The sequence below is a fragment of the Triticum urartu genome, chromosome 7 (genome assembly GCF_003073215.2).
Source record: "Triticum urartu cultivar G1812 chromosome 7, Tu2.1, whole genome shotgun sequence".
NCBI classification, from domain to species: Eukaryota; Viridiplantae; Streptophyta; class Magnoliopsida; order Poales; family Poaceae; genus Triticum; species Triticum urartu.
This window is the reverse complement of record NC_053028.1, coordinates 544395815-544414375: the sequence shown is the minus strand read 5'-3', so window position 1 is coordinate 544414375 and position 18561 is coordinate 544395815. Positions and strand designations below refer to the sequence as shown.

Below are 18561 nucleotides of genomic sequence, written 5' to 3'. Positions count from 1 at the left end.
CAAACCTCTGCACTTGGAGGCCCAACAACGTCTACAAGAAGAAGGTTGTGTAGTAGACATCAATGTTTTTCTAGATCTTTGCTTTTGGAGCTACATATTTGTATATGATCTGTGAATCATTGAGATGCATTAACATGTTGATCTTATGTATGGGAATCGTACTAGTTAGTTTTAGTTGCGACGTAAGATCCGAAGTGGCTGGTCTTTGCTTTTGGAGCTACATATTTGTATATGATCTGTGAATCATTGAGATGCATTAACAGTTACTTATTTCTGTTCGCTCAGTGTTTACAAGTTACTGATCGATCACTAGCTAGCCTACAAATGCGCTCCTGGCAGTTTTATTTGGGACGCAAGATGCGAAGTGGCAGTTTTTTGAATAAAAATGCCTACCTCTGAAGAAACTGAGAAGCTACATTATCGATCCTACACGGATAAAAATGCCTACCTCTGAAGAAACTGACAAGGTACACTATCGATCCTACACGGATAAATAGCGGATCATGCACGTACTACCTCCTTTCCGGTTTGCAGGGCTCAATTCAAGAAATGACCTACTCGATCCTACACGAATAAATAGTGGATCACGCACGTACTAGTACCTCCTTTCCGGTTTGCAGGGCTTAATTCAAACCTCTCACCAACCAAGGTAGCAAAGCAGCAAGACCAAGGCATGGCAATAGTTAACGGCATGCAGAAGTTTAAGCCTAATTAATTCCAGCGATTTAAGTGGCTGCATGCGTGCCCTCGGCTGCGACTCATTGCATGCTGCTTCGCGTACTGCCTGCGAGCGATTCTGAGTGCCTGCATGCAGCCGGCCGTAATTAAGGCAGCTAACTGATGCCAAAAAAGATACGCTTTAATTGTTGCGGGCTTTTTAAATCCGTGGAATCATTATTGACAAGGAGGGAGATGATTCGAGTGCACTTGTTTGCCCGCCATGCCGGCGTGCGAACCAAACGGGACGGCACAGTCATAATTTTAGTTTCTCTAGTTTTCCATGGCAAGCTGGCGCGCTAAGCCATTATGCATTGAATTCCGATGACCGTCGCGCTACCTTCCGCCTATAAGTACTGTTTCCCGGCCTTCTCCGGTGCCACCGTGACCCAACTCGCCATATCCTCATAAGCCCCGCCCGGCCCGACGTCGCTCGCCACGTCCGCCATGCCCCCGCCCGTCCGCGGTAGGCGACGCCGGAGGCGGTCACCGCCGGAACTAGTGTTCGGGTTTTCACCGGAAGGCAGACGGAGGGAGGAGGCATTCTATCTGTCTTTAGATGGCAATGCGGAGATCGAGGAGTTGTTGGAGCGCGACCGCATGGCTGAGGAGCAGGAGTTGTTGGAGCGCGACCGCCTTGCGGAGGAGCAGCGTATCGCTGATTTGCGCCGCCAGCGGGACATGGAGCAGCAGCGCACCGACGCTCTGAGTCGCAAGCAGAGCGCCCGCAACTGGGCCGACTACGTGGAGGCCGGCGCCCGGCAAATAGCCCTGGAGGCTGTCGGGCACGCACGCATTCGCGACGCCGATTTTTACTACTAGCTCGTCAAGTGGGTTTCCCGCTTGGAAGCCGAAGCTTCGGTGGACCACGACGGCATGGAAAGGTCCAACGCACGCGAGCAACGCGCCCTATCGCACCTCTTGCAAGTCCGAGGCGAGGCGCACGACGCCGGTGCCGGCGTTTAGCGTGTACCACAGATGGCGGCCGGCATCGTCTAGTTAGCTAAGAGTAAGTTAGTACTTGTACGCTACTAGAGTATTAGTGGGAGTAGATAGTTAACTTGGCTATGATGGTTGTCAACGTGGAAGTTCAGTACTCTATATGTGGATCAGACCTGTTACTTTGCTCTGAATGTTGAACTTTCCGTTTGAACGTATGGAATGGGCTGTTATTTTTTAAATGGGTTGTATTTGTCCTCCACGGGATTGGAGGTTGACTTGTGGGCCTAGCAAGTTGACGCGTACACAATCAAGGTCCTCCTAGTGGATTTCTGACATCTGGGTCCCATGCCATTATCAACATAGTCAATAAACGAGAGAATTGCACAACGAGCGGCTGACACCAGGGACCCAGCAGCTCGCCCAGTTATTTTTGTTTTGGGTTAATTTGATAAATGCCACTCCAAATCTGGTGTATCCGAGAAATGCCACTGCAATTTCCAAACTTTGAAAAATGCTATTTCATGCCATTTCTAGTGGCATTTTTCGAAGTTTGGAGTGGCGTTTTTCAAAGTTTGCAAACTGCAGTGGCGTTTTTCAAAGTTTGCAAAAATTGCAGTGGCATTTTTCAAAGTTTGGAAATTGCAGTGGCATTTTTATGAATCGCCATAATTGGAGTGGCATTTATCTAATTTGTTTTTAAGACGGAAGCAGGGTGTCAACTGGCTGTGCGAGACACTCTGGCCTGTCTAGACAGCCTTTTCTTTTATGTTTACCACAGACTAGCCCAGTAGTTTTTTTTCTTTCTGAAAATGGCTAGCCCGGTTTTTTTATGATTTGTCAAGTAAGTCACTTTATCAGGCCTGTTGGGCTGCAAATCTTTCAAGACGAGGAGAGCTTCATTCGGCTGGCCGAGAAAATGGCCTATCAGTAATGACAAATGGGCTATACATTTTTAAAACACATCAAACTGGCAATTAGTTTCAAATATCTTTTTTTTCATTTTTAGATCTTAAATTGCATTGATTTTTATGCGTGGACAATTTATTAGATTTTATATTGATATACATTTATTTTTAAAATCAGTCTGAAATTTCGGGATTAAAAATAGTTCAGAACGCACCGACATATGCAAAATTTCGTATAATTTTTTAACCGTGGCCACAATATGGGATGTAACGCTAACAAAAAGAATATGGACTCCAAAAAACCCGTAAGAATTAGCAAATTGGCTGTAAATTATTTGAAATAATGGCAGATGGGTTGTATGTTGTTTTCCACAGATTTGAGGCTTTCCACAGATGGCCTGTATACTGTTGGATGTCCATCCAACAGTCGTTGTGCTTCTTCAATCTCGGCTCTTCCTGCTCCAGCCTCTCAAACAAGTGCCGGCGGGACTGCCTGCTCCCTCCTCCCCGCGGCCGGCTGTGCTGCCGCGCAGGCCTCACCCCCCACCGTACTCCCATCGCTGGCCTAGCCATCCCTCTACTCACCCACACCTGCTGTTATTCTCCGGCGACGGCAGACGAACCAGTAAACCCTCGTACAGTCGTACTCCCCTCCGCGTGGGAAACAAAAACAATTGCCAAGTCTTCCCTGCCTCTGTGTCGTTCCCTTCCTAGGCCTCGCCATCGTCCACCGCCCTGGTGCTCTCGGCGTGGCGTGGTCAACGTGGTTAACGATCAACATGCATCTGAAGTGGACTGTACGTGGAGAGGCTGACAGTTAGGTCCACGGCCACATGCAAGGAAATTCCTCCTTATTACGCGCAAAATAATGATTCCTCCACCTGACATCTGGGACCCATCGAAAGGGCCTTTGTATTTCACGAAAAAAATGTTACCGCCACTGACAGCTCGGACCCACCAGCTATATCTTCGCACGCAATGAAGTGCCTCCTTATTACGCACAAAAAAATGAATATTCCCCCTGCTAGCTGGGACCCAGTATAGTGGGCCTACTAAGTTGACGGGGACGAAGGGCTTTGTCAACGTAGTCAATATGCACGATTCTAGCTCGACTGGCCGTACGATGTCCATCCAACGGCCGTAGTGCTTCTTCAACCTCTGGTCTTCTTGCTCCAGCCGCCCAAAGCAGCGCCGATCGTGCCGCCTACTCCTGCCTCCCGTGACCGGCTGTGCTGTCGCGGAGGCCTCACCGCCCCCATACTACTCCCACCGCTGGCCTGGCCAACCCTCCACTCCACTCACCCACACCCCATGTTATTCTGCGGCGACGGCAGCGCAGCCGAACCAATGAACCCTCGTACTCCTCTCCGCGTGGGCATCCACTGCCGCGTCTTCCCCGGCTCCGCGTCGTCCCCTTCCTAGGCCTCGTCGTCGTCCACCGCCTAGTGCTCTCGACGCGGCGTGGTCAATGTGGTCAACGACCGAATTCCATCAGAAGAATACTGTACGTGGAGAGGCTGACAGCTGGGTCCACGGCAGCCGCAAGGAAGTGCCTCCTTATTACGCGGAAAATAATTATTCCTCCACCTGACACCAGGGACCCACCGGACGCCCACCAGTATTTCACGAAAAAATGTTTGCCCCTGACTACTGGGACCCACCTAACGGGCCACCGTATTTCGCAAAAAAAATGTCCCCCTGCTGTCAGCTCGGACCCACCGGAAGTGCCTCCTTATTACGCACAAAAAATGAATACCCCCTGCTAGCTGGGACCCACCTTGGTGGGAGGCTGACCTATGGGCCTACTAAGTTGACGGGGACGGAGGGCTTTGTCAATTTAGTCAATATAAACGATTCTAACTCCGGTGACCGTACGATGTCCATTCAATGGCCGTAGTGCTTCTTCAACCTCTGGTCTTCTTGCTCCAGCCGCCCAAAGCAGCATCGGTCGTGCCGCATGCTCCTGCCTCCCGTGGCCGGATGTGCTCCCGCGGAGGCCTCACCGCCCCCTACTATTCCCACCGGTGGCCAGGCCCTGCGGCGACGGCAGCATCACACCGCAGCCGAACCAGTGAACCATCGTACTCCTCTCGCGCGGGCTTCCACTGCCGCTTCTTCCCCGGCTCCGCGTCGTCCCCTTCCTAGGCCTCGCCGTCGTCCACCGCCCTGGTGCTCTCGGCGCGGCGTGATCAACGTGGTCAAGGAACGACTTCCATCGGACATGGACTGTACGTGGAGAGGCTGACAGCTGGGTCCACGGCCGCAGCAAGGAAGTGCCTTCTTATTACGCGGAAAATAATGATTCCTCCACCTGACAGCTGGGACCCACCAGACGGGCCACTGTATTTCACGAAAAAAATGTTTCCCCTGACTGCTGGGACCCACCAGCTACATCTTCGCACGCAAGGAAGTGTGTTTGGGCAAAAAAACGATTCGCCCCCTGACTGTTGGGACCCACCAGCTACATCTTCGCACGCAAGGAAGTGCCTGACAGTCGGGACCCACCTGGTCGAAGCGTACGTAACGTTGCCATTCTAGTCGCGAACGTGTGCGTACATATATACTGGTGGATGTAGAGGTGCGCATGTGTCGTAGTAGAGGCGCGCACGTAGCATGTACACGTACGTACATCGGCCAAGGTGCAAGAAAGAAAATACGGCCACGTATGTGTGCATACGGGCGGGGTCTCGAACGCCTACTCGCGCATACGTACGGCGAGGGCTCGTGTACATGGCTGGGTCGGAACGGAGAAATAGCGTCGTCCTCGTGTTCATGGGGAGGCAACAGAATGCGTCGTGTTCATGGGGAGGCAACGGAACGCGTCGTGTTCATCGGGAGGCAACGGAATGCGTCATGTTCATTGGAGGCAACGGAATGCGTGGGAGCCAACCGGCTGGGTCGGAACGGAATGCGTGGTCGTGTTCATCGAGAGGGCTTAGACGGAACAGGCGATGGAAACGAGGCCTGGCATACCACAGAACGGAGGAAACGGATCTCCTACGGTCGAAACGGGGGTCCTGTTGATCGGGAGGGGTGTGTCGTACCGCAAAACGGAGGAAACGGGTCTCCTACGGTCGAAATGGGGGTCCTATTGACCGGGAGGGGTCTGGCGTACAAACGGACGAAACAGACCTCCTACGGTCGAAACGGGGGTCCTGTTCATCGGGAGGGGTGTGGCGTACCGCAAAACGGGACTCCACAGGATACTGTTCATCTCCACCGTTGACCTCCTCCAGCCTCCACGGGCTACCGTCGACCTCCTCCGGCCTCCACGGGCTACCGTCGACCTCCTCCAGCCTCCACGGGCTCCTGTTCATCCAGCCTCCACCGCGCGCTACTCCACGGGCTACTGTTCAACCACCCCTCCACCGTCTACTGTTCATCCAGCCCTCCACACCACGGGGTCTTGTTCAACCACCCCTCCACGGCACCCCTCCACTGTCTACTGTTCATCTAGCCCTCCACACCACGGGGTCCTGTTCATCCAGAGGCAACGCCACCACTCACTATTCATCCAACCCCCCCCCCCCCCCCCCCCCCCCCCCCCCCCCGCAACGCTCACTGTTCATTCAATCGATCGGCTTCAGTTAGCAGCAGTAGCGAAGGAATCGCTCGATCGGGTTCAGTTAACAGCCATCGATCGATTGCTCGGGTTCAGTAACACGTAGCCTGCAGTGCAATCGCTCGGGTTCAGTTAGAGCCCAACGCCTCGCTCGGGTTCAGTTAGAGCCAACGTCTCGCACACACGCGCGTACGTGTACGAGAGAAACACGCATCGCTCGGCCCCCGACCTCCCACCGTAACCGGGAACTCCCCGAAATTTTCCTCGCCCTCGCTTCTACCATGGTTTTTTCCGTCATGGACGGCCCAAAAAATGTCATGCAGCTGCATCTCCGGCCCGCCCAGGACGAAAAGCCCATTTTTCTGTCATGATTTTTTGTCATAGAAGTAGGAGCCCACCACATCTATGATGATACCGGGTTTTGTCACAATTATCGTCATAGAAGTGTCATATGTATGACAGAAAAAATTTCGTTCGGCCCAAAATGTCACGGATGTGTCTTTTTTTTGTAGTGAAGGGCCCAAGTGGGAAGCCCCCCCTTTCCTTATGGGGGGCGAATAGGAGTAGGGGAGGAGTCCTACTCCTCCTCCCCTTAGTTGGGCGCCCCAAGGAGGGTTTCCCTCCTTGGTGGCAGCCCTCCCTCTCCCCCTAACCTGTATATAGTGACGGTTTGGTGCCCAATTGTAGAACACAAGTTTTTGGGTGCCTCTTCTAATTGATCTAGTTCTACTTCTAGTTGGTCCTAGACTAATTAGAGCTAGCCCTAGCCACCTATAATCCTCATAATTAATAGCCAAGTGTGGTTCTAATCTCCTCCATCTAATTATCCGGCAAAGATTAGCTCTGGATGGCGAAGCGCTGCCGGATCATGAAGAACGTACACTTGCAACCAAGTAGGGAGGCCGTGCTTTCGGTCTTCTGTTCGAGGGATCGTTAGAGGGCGGTTCACGGGATCTTCATCATCATTCGAGGGACTTCGAGCATGATCTACACCAACTCTTCTTCTTCCGCTGCACTCTGGAGTTGGTAACGATTGTTGATCCCGACCCTTATGCATCTTCACATTGATCTTGGTGATCGTAGGTGTGATTTTTTTTTGTTTTCTACTACATTTCCCAACATACGATTGATCCCCTGTACTTGTGGGTCATCAACTGCCAGAGGCATTCATATTATCATATTGTTTCAATTATTGAGTTGTAATATCGAGTAGTAAGTAAATAAAAGTGTGATGCATTCTAGATTGTTACCCCTACCTGTGAGGATATAAAAATTGAAAAAAGAGGACAAAAAGAGCCCAAGAAAAAGAGAAAAGAGAAAAAATGAGAGAAAAGAGAGAGGGGCACACTACTATCCTTTTACCACACTTGTGCTTCAAAGTAGCACTATGATCTTCATATAGAGAGTCTTCATGATTTTTCCGTTTCATCTACTAGTGAGAATTTTTTATTATAGAACTTGGCTTGTATGTTCCGATGATGGGCTTCCTCAAATGCCCGATGTCTTCATGAGTAAGCAAGTTGGATGCACACCCACTTAGTTTTCATAGTGAGATTTCATACACTTATAGCTCTATTGCATCTGTTGCATGGAAATCCCTACTCGTCGCATTGATATCAATTGATGGGTCTCTCTATAGCCTATCAATCCGCCGAGTTGATGCAACACTTTCTTATTTTTTGACTTCCCTTATATATCTCTACCACCGCATTCTATTCCACACATTATGTCAATGGCTCATGCTCATGTATTGACAATGAAGTTGAAAATGCTGAAGCGCGTGAAAAAGTATGATACAGTTACTTGGTTCGGCACCAGGGTACTCTTGATTTGATATATCTGTGTAGGGAAGAACGAGTGTGTCATGCTTACCACAACTCTACACCTTTCACATACTTTTGGCAATAATTTATATGATTTTCTTGGACTAATATATTGATCAAGTACCCAGTGTTAGTTCCTATTTGTTGCATGTTTTTTGTTTCGTAGAAAATCCATATCAAACGAAGTCCAAACACGATAAAATTTTACGGAGATTTTTTTGGAGTATATGTGATTTTTCGGAAAGAATCAACGCAAGACAATGCTTGAGGGAGTCGCGAGCTCAAACGGCGTGCCTCCTACCCTAGGACGTGCCGGGCAGGCTCGTGGCTCCCCTTAAGTCGATTGGGACCTTCTTTCGTCGTAAGAAAGATGATTTCTGGATAAAAATTATGTTAAAATTTCAGCCCAATCGGAGTTATGGGTCTCCGGGAATATAAGAAACAATGAAGGGCTAGAAAACACGAACCTCGAAGGGTTGCTGCCCTCCAAGAGCCATGGCGTCCAAGGACCAGAGGGGAAACCCTCCTCCCTTCTAGAAGGGACGCCAAGCAAGAAGAAGGAGGGGACTCTCTCCCGGTGGCGCTGGAATACCACTGGAGGAACCATCGTGTGACGGCAATCTACACCAACAACTCCGCCATCTTCATCAACACCTCCGTCGCCTTCCCTCATGTATATTCAGTGATCCATTCTCCCGCAACCCGTTGTACCCCCAACTTGAACATGGTGCTTTATCCTTCATATTATTATTCAATGACGTGTTGCCATCTTATGATGTTTGAGTAGATTTTTGTTGTCCTCTAGGTAATTAATGAATTGATATGATTTGTTTAAATTGTTTGTGGTTATGTTGTTGTCCTTTGGTGCTCATCATACGCACACGTGGATCACACCATAGGGTTGGTTGTATGTAGATAGGACTATGCATTGGAGGGCAAGAGCGACGGAAACTTCTTCTTGCCATAGAAATTGATTCACATGGGATTGAAGGGGGGCAATATATTTTAATGCTATGGTTTATGGTTGGGTTTTATCTGAATGAACTTTAATAGTTGCGGATGCTTGCTAATAGTTTCAATCATAAGTGTATAGAATTCCAAGTAAGGAATGACATGCTAGCAGTGGCCTCCCCCATATAAGAATTTGCAACTGGTCTAGTAACAAAGCCAATTGCTTAGGGACAATTCGGCAAATCCTACTACCACTTTTCCACACTCGCTATACTAACTTAATTGTATTTTTATTAAAACAACATCCAACTTTTATTTTCATGTTCTTTATTATCTTGCAAACTTATCTCACTACACCTACAAAATACTTCTAATTTTATTACTTGTTTCTAGGTAAAGCGAACGTTGGTGTGCGTAGAGTTGTATTGATGGTCGATAGAACTTAAGAGAATATTAATTATACCTTTAGCTCCTTGTTGGATTCGACACTTTTACTTATCGAAAAAGGCTACAGACAATCACTTATACTTGTGGGTTATCACACGCGCGCGCACACACACCTTGCACCCCCAAAGATAAGATAACGGGGCCATAGCTCCCCCTAATAAGATAGATAATAGGGGTCATGGCTTCCCGTAAGATAGATAGCCGGATTATCTTCTCTGGCGAGATCCGACGTGAAGGAAGGAAGAAAGAAGGTACTTGAGAAATAGCAAAACCGAAGAATATTAAGGAAAGCAACAAGAAGGAACTCATACACATTGCTTCCCGTTCCTTTGGGATTTTAATACAATCATTGTATGTGTTGGGATAGCTTAGGCCACCGCTTTTAGCAAAGCCTCATTACCTCCAAGCAAGGAAAATTAAGGAAACAATCAAGAAGAATACCTATGCACATTGCTCTCAGTTCTTGCCTTGTAGGCCTGTACCCATTAACAAACATGCATTACATGTGACAAAGGATATAATTCGGAAGACCTAACTAGCAAAGCACACGCCGTGCCAAACCCCCATGGTGTTTCTCTTTTCACAAGGGCGTGAGGGTGATCCTCTTGAGGAGGCAGAAGTAGGCGAGGAGGCGGTATGCGACGGCCATGGCGAGCAGGATCCAGACCTCGCGCATGCCGCCGTCGAGGTCGACGGTGTCGAAGGACGGCGACGACTGCAGCCGCTGGCACCCCGTCCGGCTCCCGCAGTTGTAGGTGAGGTGGCCGTGGTACTGCGCCTTGAGCAGCAGGTTGAAGCCGTAGTGCATGAAGGAGACGTACCTCAGCCACCGTATGAACTTGGGTATGTGCTGCACGTAGTACCCTCCGGTGAGCAGGAACAGCATCAGCACCAGCGACGCCATCACCCCCGCCCTCTTCACGCTCAGGATCGCCGCCCCCAGCAGCTCCCCCGTCCCCTGATCACAGATGACCGAACTCTCATCGCCGTTCGCCGTCGATGTCACCGTCGGCATGCACAACAAGAAGTACATACTAACATACGTACGCACCTGGCTGGTGAAGACGATGAGGAGGGTGGCGAGGAGGGTGAGGCAGAAGCAGGGGACGGTGCGGCGGAGGTCGGCCATGAAGTAGAGGATGGCCATGAAGAGGACCGGGTAGACGACGTGCGGCACGGCGTCGCAGAGGGTGCTGCTGGCGTAGTAGGCGCTGAGGCGGTACATGTCGGCCTTGCGCTCCTTGACCAGGTACAGCTTCTCGAAGGGGAACACGTAGACGGAGCCGAAGAGCGACGACGACGTCCAGAAGATGCAGATGTAGAAGATGAGCCCCACCTGGTCCCTCAGCTGCGCCTCGTTGCCGGTCTGCGACTTCCACCACAGGAGGCCGAGCAGGAGCGCCACGCCCACGGCCTGCGCCAGCCGCATCTTGTCCAGGTAGTCGGCGGCGCGCTCCCGGAACGTGCGCCGCGACAGCACCACGAACTGCTGGAACCAGTTGATGCTCCGGTCCTTGCGCATCCGGATGGCCAGCCTCAGCTGCTCCCCGGGCCTCCTCGCCGGCTGCTTCGCCTGGTCCTCCCCGGCGTGGTCCCTGTACTTGGCCTGGAGGTACGCGACGACGCGGGACCTGAACTCCTGCGGCGCCGGCGAGCCGTCCCGGAGCAGCCCCGGGACGCTGATGTCCTCGAGGTTGCCCGTGGCGAGGTCCAGCAGGAACTCGGCCGGGTTCATGGGGATCTCCGGCGTGAACCCGAGAGACGAGAAGTGGTGCATGCAGTCCCTGGCCTTGCCGTGGTAGATGGCGTGGCCCTCGGAGATGAGCAGCAGCTTGTCGAACATGTGGAACATCCGGCTAGACGGCTGGTGGATGGTGGTGATGATGGTCCGCCGCGTCGACTTGGCCAGCCGCTGCAGGATGACGATGAGCTTGCTGGCCGACGTGGAGTCCAGCCCGGACGTGGGCTCGTCCAGCAGCAGCAGCGACGGGTCCACCAGGATCTCGTACCCGATGCTCGTCCGCTTCCTCTCGCCGCCCGACACCCCGCGCACGAACGCGCCGCCGATCTTGGTGTGCCGGCACCGCTCCAGGTTCAGCTCCGCGATGATGGCGTCCACCCGGTCGCGCTTCTGCTGCTTGGACATGCGCGCCGGCAGCCTCAGGAAGGCCGCGAACACCAGCGTCTCCTCCACCGTCAGCTGAGGGAACAGCACGTCGTCCTGCGTCACAAATCCCATCCTGCATTCCGCAACGAACAAAAACAACAGAGTTTGATCAATCAACCAATTCATCTTCTCAATCTTTTTCACTCAATCCTCTCGATCTTCTCCATTGTTCTACAAGGAATCGCAAGAATTCAGTCTCTGATGCTCGACAGCTCTCGTGTGTTTTTACCTCCGCTTGAGGCAGGGGCTGTAGGGGGTGTCGTTGTAGGTGATCTGGCCCTTGACGGCGCCGCCCAGCCTGCCCCCGAGTATCTTGAGCAGGGTGGTCTTGCCGCTGCCGGAGGGGCCCATCAGCGCCAGGATCTCGCCGGGGTCAACGCTGCCGCCGATGCCCTTAAGGATGTGCTTGCAGCTGCTGCCGGCATGATCCACCCTCATGTGGGACGAGAAGGCCACCTTTGCCGCCGTCAGGGGGTTCTTGGCACTCAGCTTCACCTTGTACTCCACATTCTCAAACTGCATTTTCCATCCACACACAAGGTGAATTCTCATGAGCAGAGCAAAATTGTTTCTTCTACTGCTTCCTGGTGGTAATTAGCTAGCAGGGGATGAAGCACTTTTAGCCATTCTAGTAGGGAGAAAACGTCCAAAATAGTTTCATCATAAGAATTTTGAAAGAAGTGTATGATGAAGACTCTGTCCCACAAACAGTAAACATGGTGGAAGCATAGGGAACGACATGGGAGACTGGCTGATAGACACCTTGAGGAATATAGGAAGAGGGCCGTCTTTGGTAGGCCATAGATGATCCTCCTCCACGCCGGCGTCGCCATTGTTGGGGAGGTGCTCCACGATGGAGAGCTCCACCCTCTCCTCGCTGCTGATCTCCATGGATGGGAGTTAGAGGTTCAGAGAGAGAAAGCCAGGCACACGGCCGCTCTCTTCTTTTTATTATCAACCAAGTAGAAATCTCATGACAGGAGTGAGCAACTACCAGCAACCAAGAGCGTGCCTACTTTGTTACCGGGTATTTTTACCCTTGTTTGGTGACCCACAATCTTTCCAAGGGCACGCACCGTCTCTAGTTCGTTTGGGAGAAGCTTCCACTCTAGAAGCCTAGCGATAACTGATATGATTACATTATCTACTGCCTAACAGGACTGAATTAATAATAACATTTCCACTCTGTGAGCTATTGGATTCCAGAGTGACTGTGAAAAAAGAACAATAGTCAATGTACAGAGAGTTTTCGCAGAAACAAAGGCTTGGAATGAACGGAGTTTTCACAGAAACAAAGAACAATAGTCAATGTAGATCTCCAATGAAAATTGAGGTGGTAAAATGAAGGATCACACCAGGCGCATGAAATTTTCTCACTGTAAGTTGTACCAATACGTCCACAAATCCAACAAGCTAACTGCTAACACAGGAAGGTCACTCCAGTTTGGCTCTATGTGAGATATACACCAGACTAGAGCTGTAGCGGAAACTGAGAGTAAGACCACAAAAATCAGTTCCTAGACGGAAGCAGGTCGTACTCGAGACACATTTCCTCTAATAATGCCATCAACCCCGATCAGTCATCGGGAGGAACTGTCATGGAGTAGGAACAGCCAATCTTTGGATCATCCATCTTTCATGGCTTGTCTCCCAATGGTAGGAACCATCATGGAGTACGAGCAGAGGGGCCGGCCAATCTTCACTGCCTAGGCCATCCATCATTCCTGGCTTGCCTCCCCTGAATCCTCATGTTTGCTCCTTGTAACAACCAAGAGTGTAAAACATGGAAATCTCAAGGCCTGGACAGGGATTCGTCTGTTAACTACATCGACTGTCATGAGCTTGCGAAGTACAACAGCAGAACTGTACACATCTACTAATTCTTTACCATAGGCTGATCATTTATGACCTGCGCACACAGAAGCAACGAGATGAAAAGAGATTGAGCTTCTTTCCTTGTGGTTAGTCGTTACAAAATTAGTATATAATATTGCAAGTGTGGAACATTTTACAAACAATTGAATTCAGATAGTTATAAAAACACAAACTGGAATTGTTCCAGCTAGTGATTAAATATCTCAGACCCGGCATAAATCCCAGTCTCAGCTATCGTAGCACCCACTACTAAGCTAAATGGAATTCTGCACCTTAACAACAATATGATATATAAATTGCACCACACTGTACTTTATAATGTGCAGGCAGGATATAACAAAACAGAAAACACAGTATGCAGAAACAAATATCCTCCAAAACAATACTCTTTGTGCAAGAAACTATAAAGGCTTACTCCAAACGTACTAGCTTTTTTTTTCAAGAAAATGCAAAAGAGTTGTGTTTCATTGCATTGAACAGGAAGACATCAGGGGTACAACCTCCAGAAAGGAGGGACACTCACGCGCTCGACATTAGGTGAGGAGGTGCCCTCAACTACAGACAAGCAACGACATTAGGCCTCACCGGGCCTTGCCTCCAGCAACAGGGCAGCATCACTGCCATTGCCAGACACCTCCAGGGGAGATTGCAGCTCCAGGACTGCGCAGGCCGACGTACCTCACACCTAAGTGCCTAGAGAGTCGGCAGGTGAAAGGCAGGGCCTGATTGGAACTGGTGTATTCGTTGGGGGAGCGCCGGTGCTCCTTGTGTAGCAGTCTACGCCAGAGCAGTGCATCGCCAGCCACCATCTGCAGCATCAAGTACTCCACTTGCAGCCAAAGCAGCCTTTTTCTCTTGCGAAGTACCTAAAGATGTACACTAGGCTCTAAAAAAAGAGGTTAGTGGAGCATGTCATGGACCATAAGTGAGCTTACCAGCACAACTGATGTCTGATAGACCTATTTGTGCTTTCTGTTTTGTCAAGCCTATTGACTGATGTGCATACTATGTGTTTCTAGTATCCTCCCCATGAGTTCTAACATGCAAACAAGTTTGCAAGTCAAAGTAAATCCAACCCAGTTCATCAATGTCCCTTCTTTCATACATAGATCCAAACTGTTTTGAAGCAATAGCCTGGCTTTGATTTTCCTCCAAGCAACTTGAGAGACAAAAATCCGCAATTTTTAACATTATGTTTTCGCCTAGAAATATACTTGCATGTCTAGGTCTAAGTGAACAATACAACTCTTGCGAAGATAATGTAAACCTCACAAATTCCTTGATCATTCAATAGCACTTTTATCATCTGCCTTCACAACTTTTTGTTTAGCTTTTCCATCTTTCTAAGTCAAACACAATATCCAGACTGTATTTTTTTTACTTTTTCAAGTCATGAATATGCATGTTGGACAACTTGGTTTGTCCAATGCCAAATCATTTCTTTTAAAATAGCGCGCTATGAAATAATCAAGGGAATTTGTGAAGGTTTACAATATATTAACAGAGATCGATATCCTTCACTTAGACCTAAAACCTGCAAATATATTGCTAGACGAAAACATGGTGCCAAAAATTACGGATTTTGGTCTGTCAAGATGCTTTGAAGAAAAGCAAAGTCAAGCCAGCTATCACTTCAAAACCATCCGGATCTATGAAAGCTGGTATCAAGCTTTAATCCATAGCCCACGCTACAAGCTCATCTTCTCCTGGTACTGTAAGAAGAACAAAATAAGAAATGTTAGTTATGAGGCTACTATCCCAACTCCAGTTACTCAGGTACATAAACAGCAAAACTACAAACTCGTATGCTCACATGAAAATATCTGTAAACTTGGTAGGTACACCTTTTACTAGGATAACCAGACACACAGATGGGGCATCACAACTTGTAAATCCCACCGTACTTTTGCCACTCGATCTACCGATGCCCTTGAAAGAATGGGTAAAAACTACTTTCAACTGAGATCTACAACAGTGGAGGCTGAACACGACTAATAAGCAGCACCAGCAGCTTCTAATCTAAGTCAAGAAGCTACTGGCGACCATGAGCTAACAAGCTACACGACTAAACAGCACCAGCAGGAGCACCCAGCATAGTTCATCTGGAGAAATATTTGCAAGGGTAAGAAGAAGATGACGATTACCTTGGGGGAGCCCTGCTGCCCGGCGGCCTCAGATCTCGTCTGGAGAGGATAGGGTTGAATGAGTGGAGATGCAGGGATTATATAGCACAATCACGGGTTATTTTAATGGGCCACTAACCGGCTCGGTTGTTGTTGGGTTGGGCCGATGCAGGGAAAATGAAAACCCTAATTCTGTTGGGCTACCAGCCCATACGGACGTACATGTCGCAGCGATTCCGCGGCGGGCCGAAACCAGCGGAGCTTTTCTCCACAGCAAACTCCAAGAAAAACTCCAAAATCCTTAGAGCAACTCCAATAGTTCCTTTTCTCAAAAAAAAAAACTTCAATAGTTCCTGACCTCAAAAAAAACTCCAATAGTTCCTTGTCTAAAAAAAAACACCAGCAGTTCCATGATACCCAACCATTTTTTTTGGCGAGAAAAACTTTCAATGTACCAGAAATAATAAAAATAACATCCAGATCCATAGACCACCTAGCGACGACTACAAGCACTGCAGCAAGCCGAAGGCGTGCCGCCATCATTGCCCCTCCCTTGCCGGAGCTGGGCAACACTTGTTGTAGTAGACATTCGGGAAGTCGGCGTGCTAAAGCCACATATGACCAGCACAGCAGAATAGCAACCTCCACCGATGAAGTGTAGATCAGAAGGATCCAACTTGAAGACGCACGAATGTAGACGAACTACGAATAGATCCAAGCAAATCCACCAACGATGGATCCACCGGAGACACACCTCCACACGCCCATCGGCGATGCTAGACACGCCATTGAGACGGGAGCTAGGCGGGAGCTTGTCTTCCTGAGCGGGACATTAACCCTAACAAAACTCGAAGGAACATCTAAAAACATAGCCCTCCCACCAGCAAGGACCGGGATCCACCGCGCCGCTAGGGCCCTAAGGCCACTGGAAACAAGGCGGACCTGCAGCAGCATCGGCTGGAGGCGGAGGAGCTCTAGGCTTTTCTAAGGGAAGGAGGCAGCTGCATGAGAGACGTACTTTGATTTACTCCTATAGGTTTCCGAGACTTCAAGCTCTTCATTTTGGCTTTACTAGCCAAACTGTCATGGCGCTTGTCACACAACATAGATTCGTTATGTACCTGTATGCTAAAAGCTATATATTTCCCCACTGGTAGTATCCTCACGGCATAATTGGGAAGTTGGCCATCTCAGGTATGGAGCACATTATTAGAAGGGAGAGATGTTCTTTGCCAGGGCCTAATCAAAAGAATTGGGAATGGAGCTTCGACTTTGATTTGGGAGCAAATTTGGTTACCAAATAATATTTATGATGAGATCAAGGTTGTCAGAATCGCGATTTTGAATCGGATCGGAGCCCTGATGGTAGGATCGCAAATCGTGGAATCTTCACTATCAGGATCGTAAAAACGTAGATTCTATTAACTAAAATCGTAGAATCAGAGGGATTAGTTTGGATCGTAAAGTCGTAGAATCGTATAACAGAATCGCGATTCTGACAACCTTGGATGAGACCGATCACTTGTCTGTCAAGTAACCCTCCAACTAAGGTACATGAACTAATTGATGCCACTAGTGCAACTTGGAAGAGGGAGCTTTTACATCAAGTTTCCCTGGCGTCTAATTTGAATACAATCTTGAGAATTCCTTTATGCACCAAAAACATGGAAGACTTTTGGGCATGGAACTATGAGAAAAACTATGTCTTTATTGTTCAATCTGCATATCGAATGATGGTGGACACTAAAAGGAGGAGGGAGGAGTGGATGGAAAATGATGTGGAGGGGTCAAATTATGAGTAATAAGCTAGGTCTTGCTCTTCTTCGTGGTCGGTTGCAGGTGCCCCGGAAAATTAGAAACTTCCTATGGAGACTAGCCAACCTCTCGATCCCAACGGAGAACATGTGTCACAGAAGGACCATGTCGGATGATGACAGGTGTCAGCTATGTGGAGCCCGAGACTAATGGCAACATTCTCTCCTGGAATGCTCGATGGCATGGTGTGTGTGAGCTTTAGCTGATAAGGATGTTGTTGATTCATACGTCTCCAACGTATCTATAATTTTTTATTGCTTCATGCTATATTATATTCTATTTTGGACATTATTGGGCTTTATTATACACTTTTATATTATTTTTAGAACTAACCTATTAACCAGAGGCCCATCCCAGAATTGTTGTTTTTGCCTATTTCAGAGTTTCGCGGAAAAAGAATATCAAACGGAGTCCAAACGAAATGAAACCTTCGGGAACGTGATTTTCGGAACGAACGTGATCCAGAGGACTTGAACCCTACGTCAAGAAAGCTACCAGGAAGGCACGAGGTAGAGGGGCGCGCCTACCCCCCCAAGCACGCCCTCCACCCTCGTGGGGCCCACGTTGCTCCACCGACGTACTTCTTCCTCCTATATATACCTACGTACCCCCAAACTACCAGATACGGAGCCAAAACCCTAATTCCACCGCCGCAACCTTCTGTACCTGTGAGATCCCATCTTGGGGCCTTTTTCGGAGCTCCGCCGGAGGGGGCATCGATCACGGAGGGCTTCTACATCAACACCATAGCCTCTCCGATGATGTGTGAGTAGTTTACCTCAGACCTTCGGGGCCATAGTTATTAGCTAGATGGCTTCTTCTCTCTTTTTGGATCTCAATACAATGTTCTCCCCCTCTCTTGTGGAGATTTATTCGATGTAATCTTCTTTTGCGGTGTGTTTGTTGAGACCGATAAATTGTGGGTTTATGATCAAGTTTATCTATGAACAATATTTGAATCTTCTCTGAATTCTTTTATGTATGATCGGTTATCTTTGCAAGTCTCTTCGAATTATCAGTTTGGTTTGGCCTACTAGATTGATCTTTCTTGCAATGGGAGAAGTGCTTAGCTTTGGGTTCAATCTTGTGGTGTCCTTTCCCAGTAACAGTAGGGGCAGAAAGGCACGTATTGTATTGTTGCCATCGAGGATAACAAGATGGGGTTTATATCATATTGCATGAGTTTATCCCTCTACATCATGTCATCTTGCTTAAAGCGTTACTCTATTCTTTT

General features: G+C 48.9%; 1 protein-coding gene across 1 annotated transcript; it reads right to left on the bottom strand.

The window, feature by feature from the left end:
* Positions 1 to 9749: 9749 nt before the first annotated feature.
* Positions 9750 to 15593, bottom strand: LOC125520510 (ABC transporter G family member 26). Its single transcript, XM_048685462.1, has 5 exons — positions 15534 to 15593; positions 12277 to 15101; positions 11744 to 12030; positions 10399 to 11587; positions 9750 to 10305 (listed from the first exon to the last, which is right to left on the bottom strand). The coding sequence occupies exons 2-5, from the start codon at positions 12403 to 12405 to the stop codon at positions 9928 to 9930; spliced, it is 1983 nt and encodes a 660-aa protein (XP_048541419.1). The 5' UTR covers positions 12406 to 15101; positions 15534 to 15593; the 3' UTR covers positions 9750 to 9927.
* Positions 15594 to 18561: the final 2968 nt, after the last annotated feature.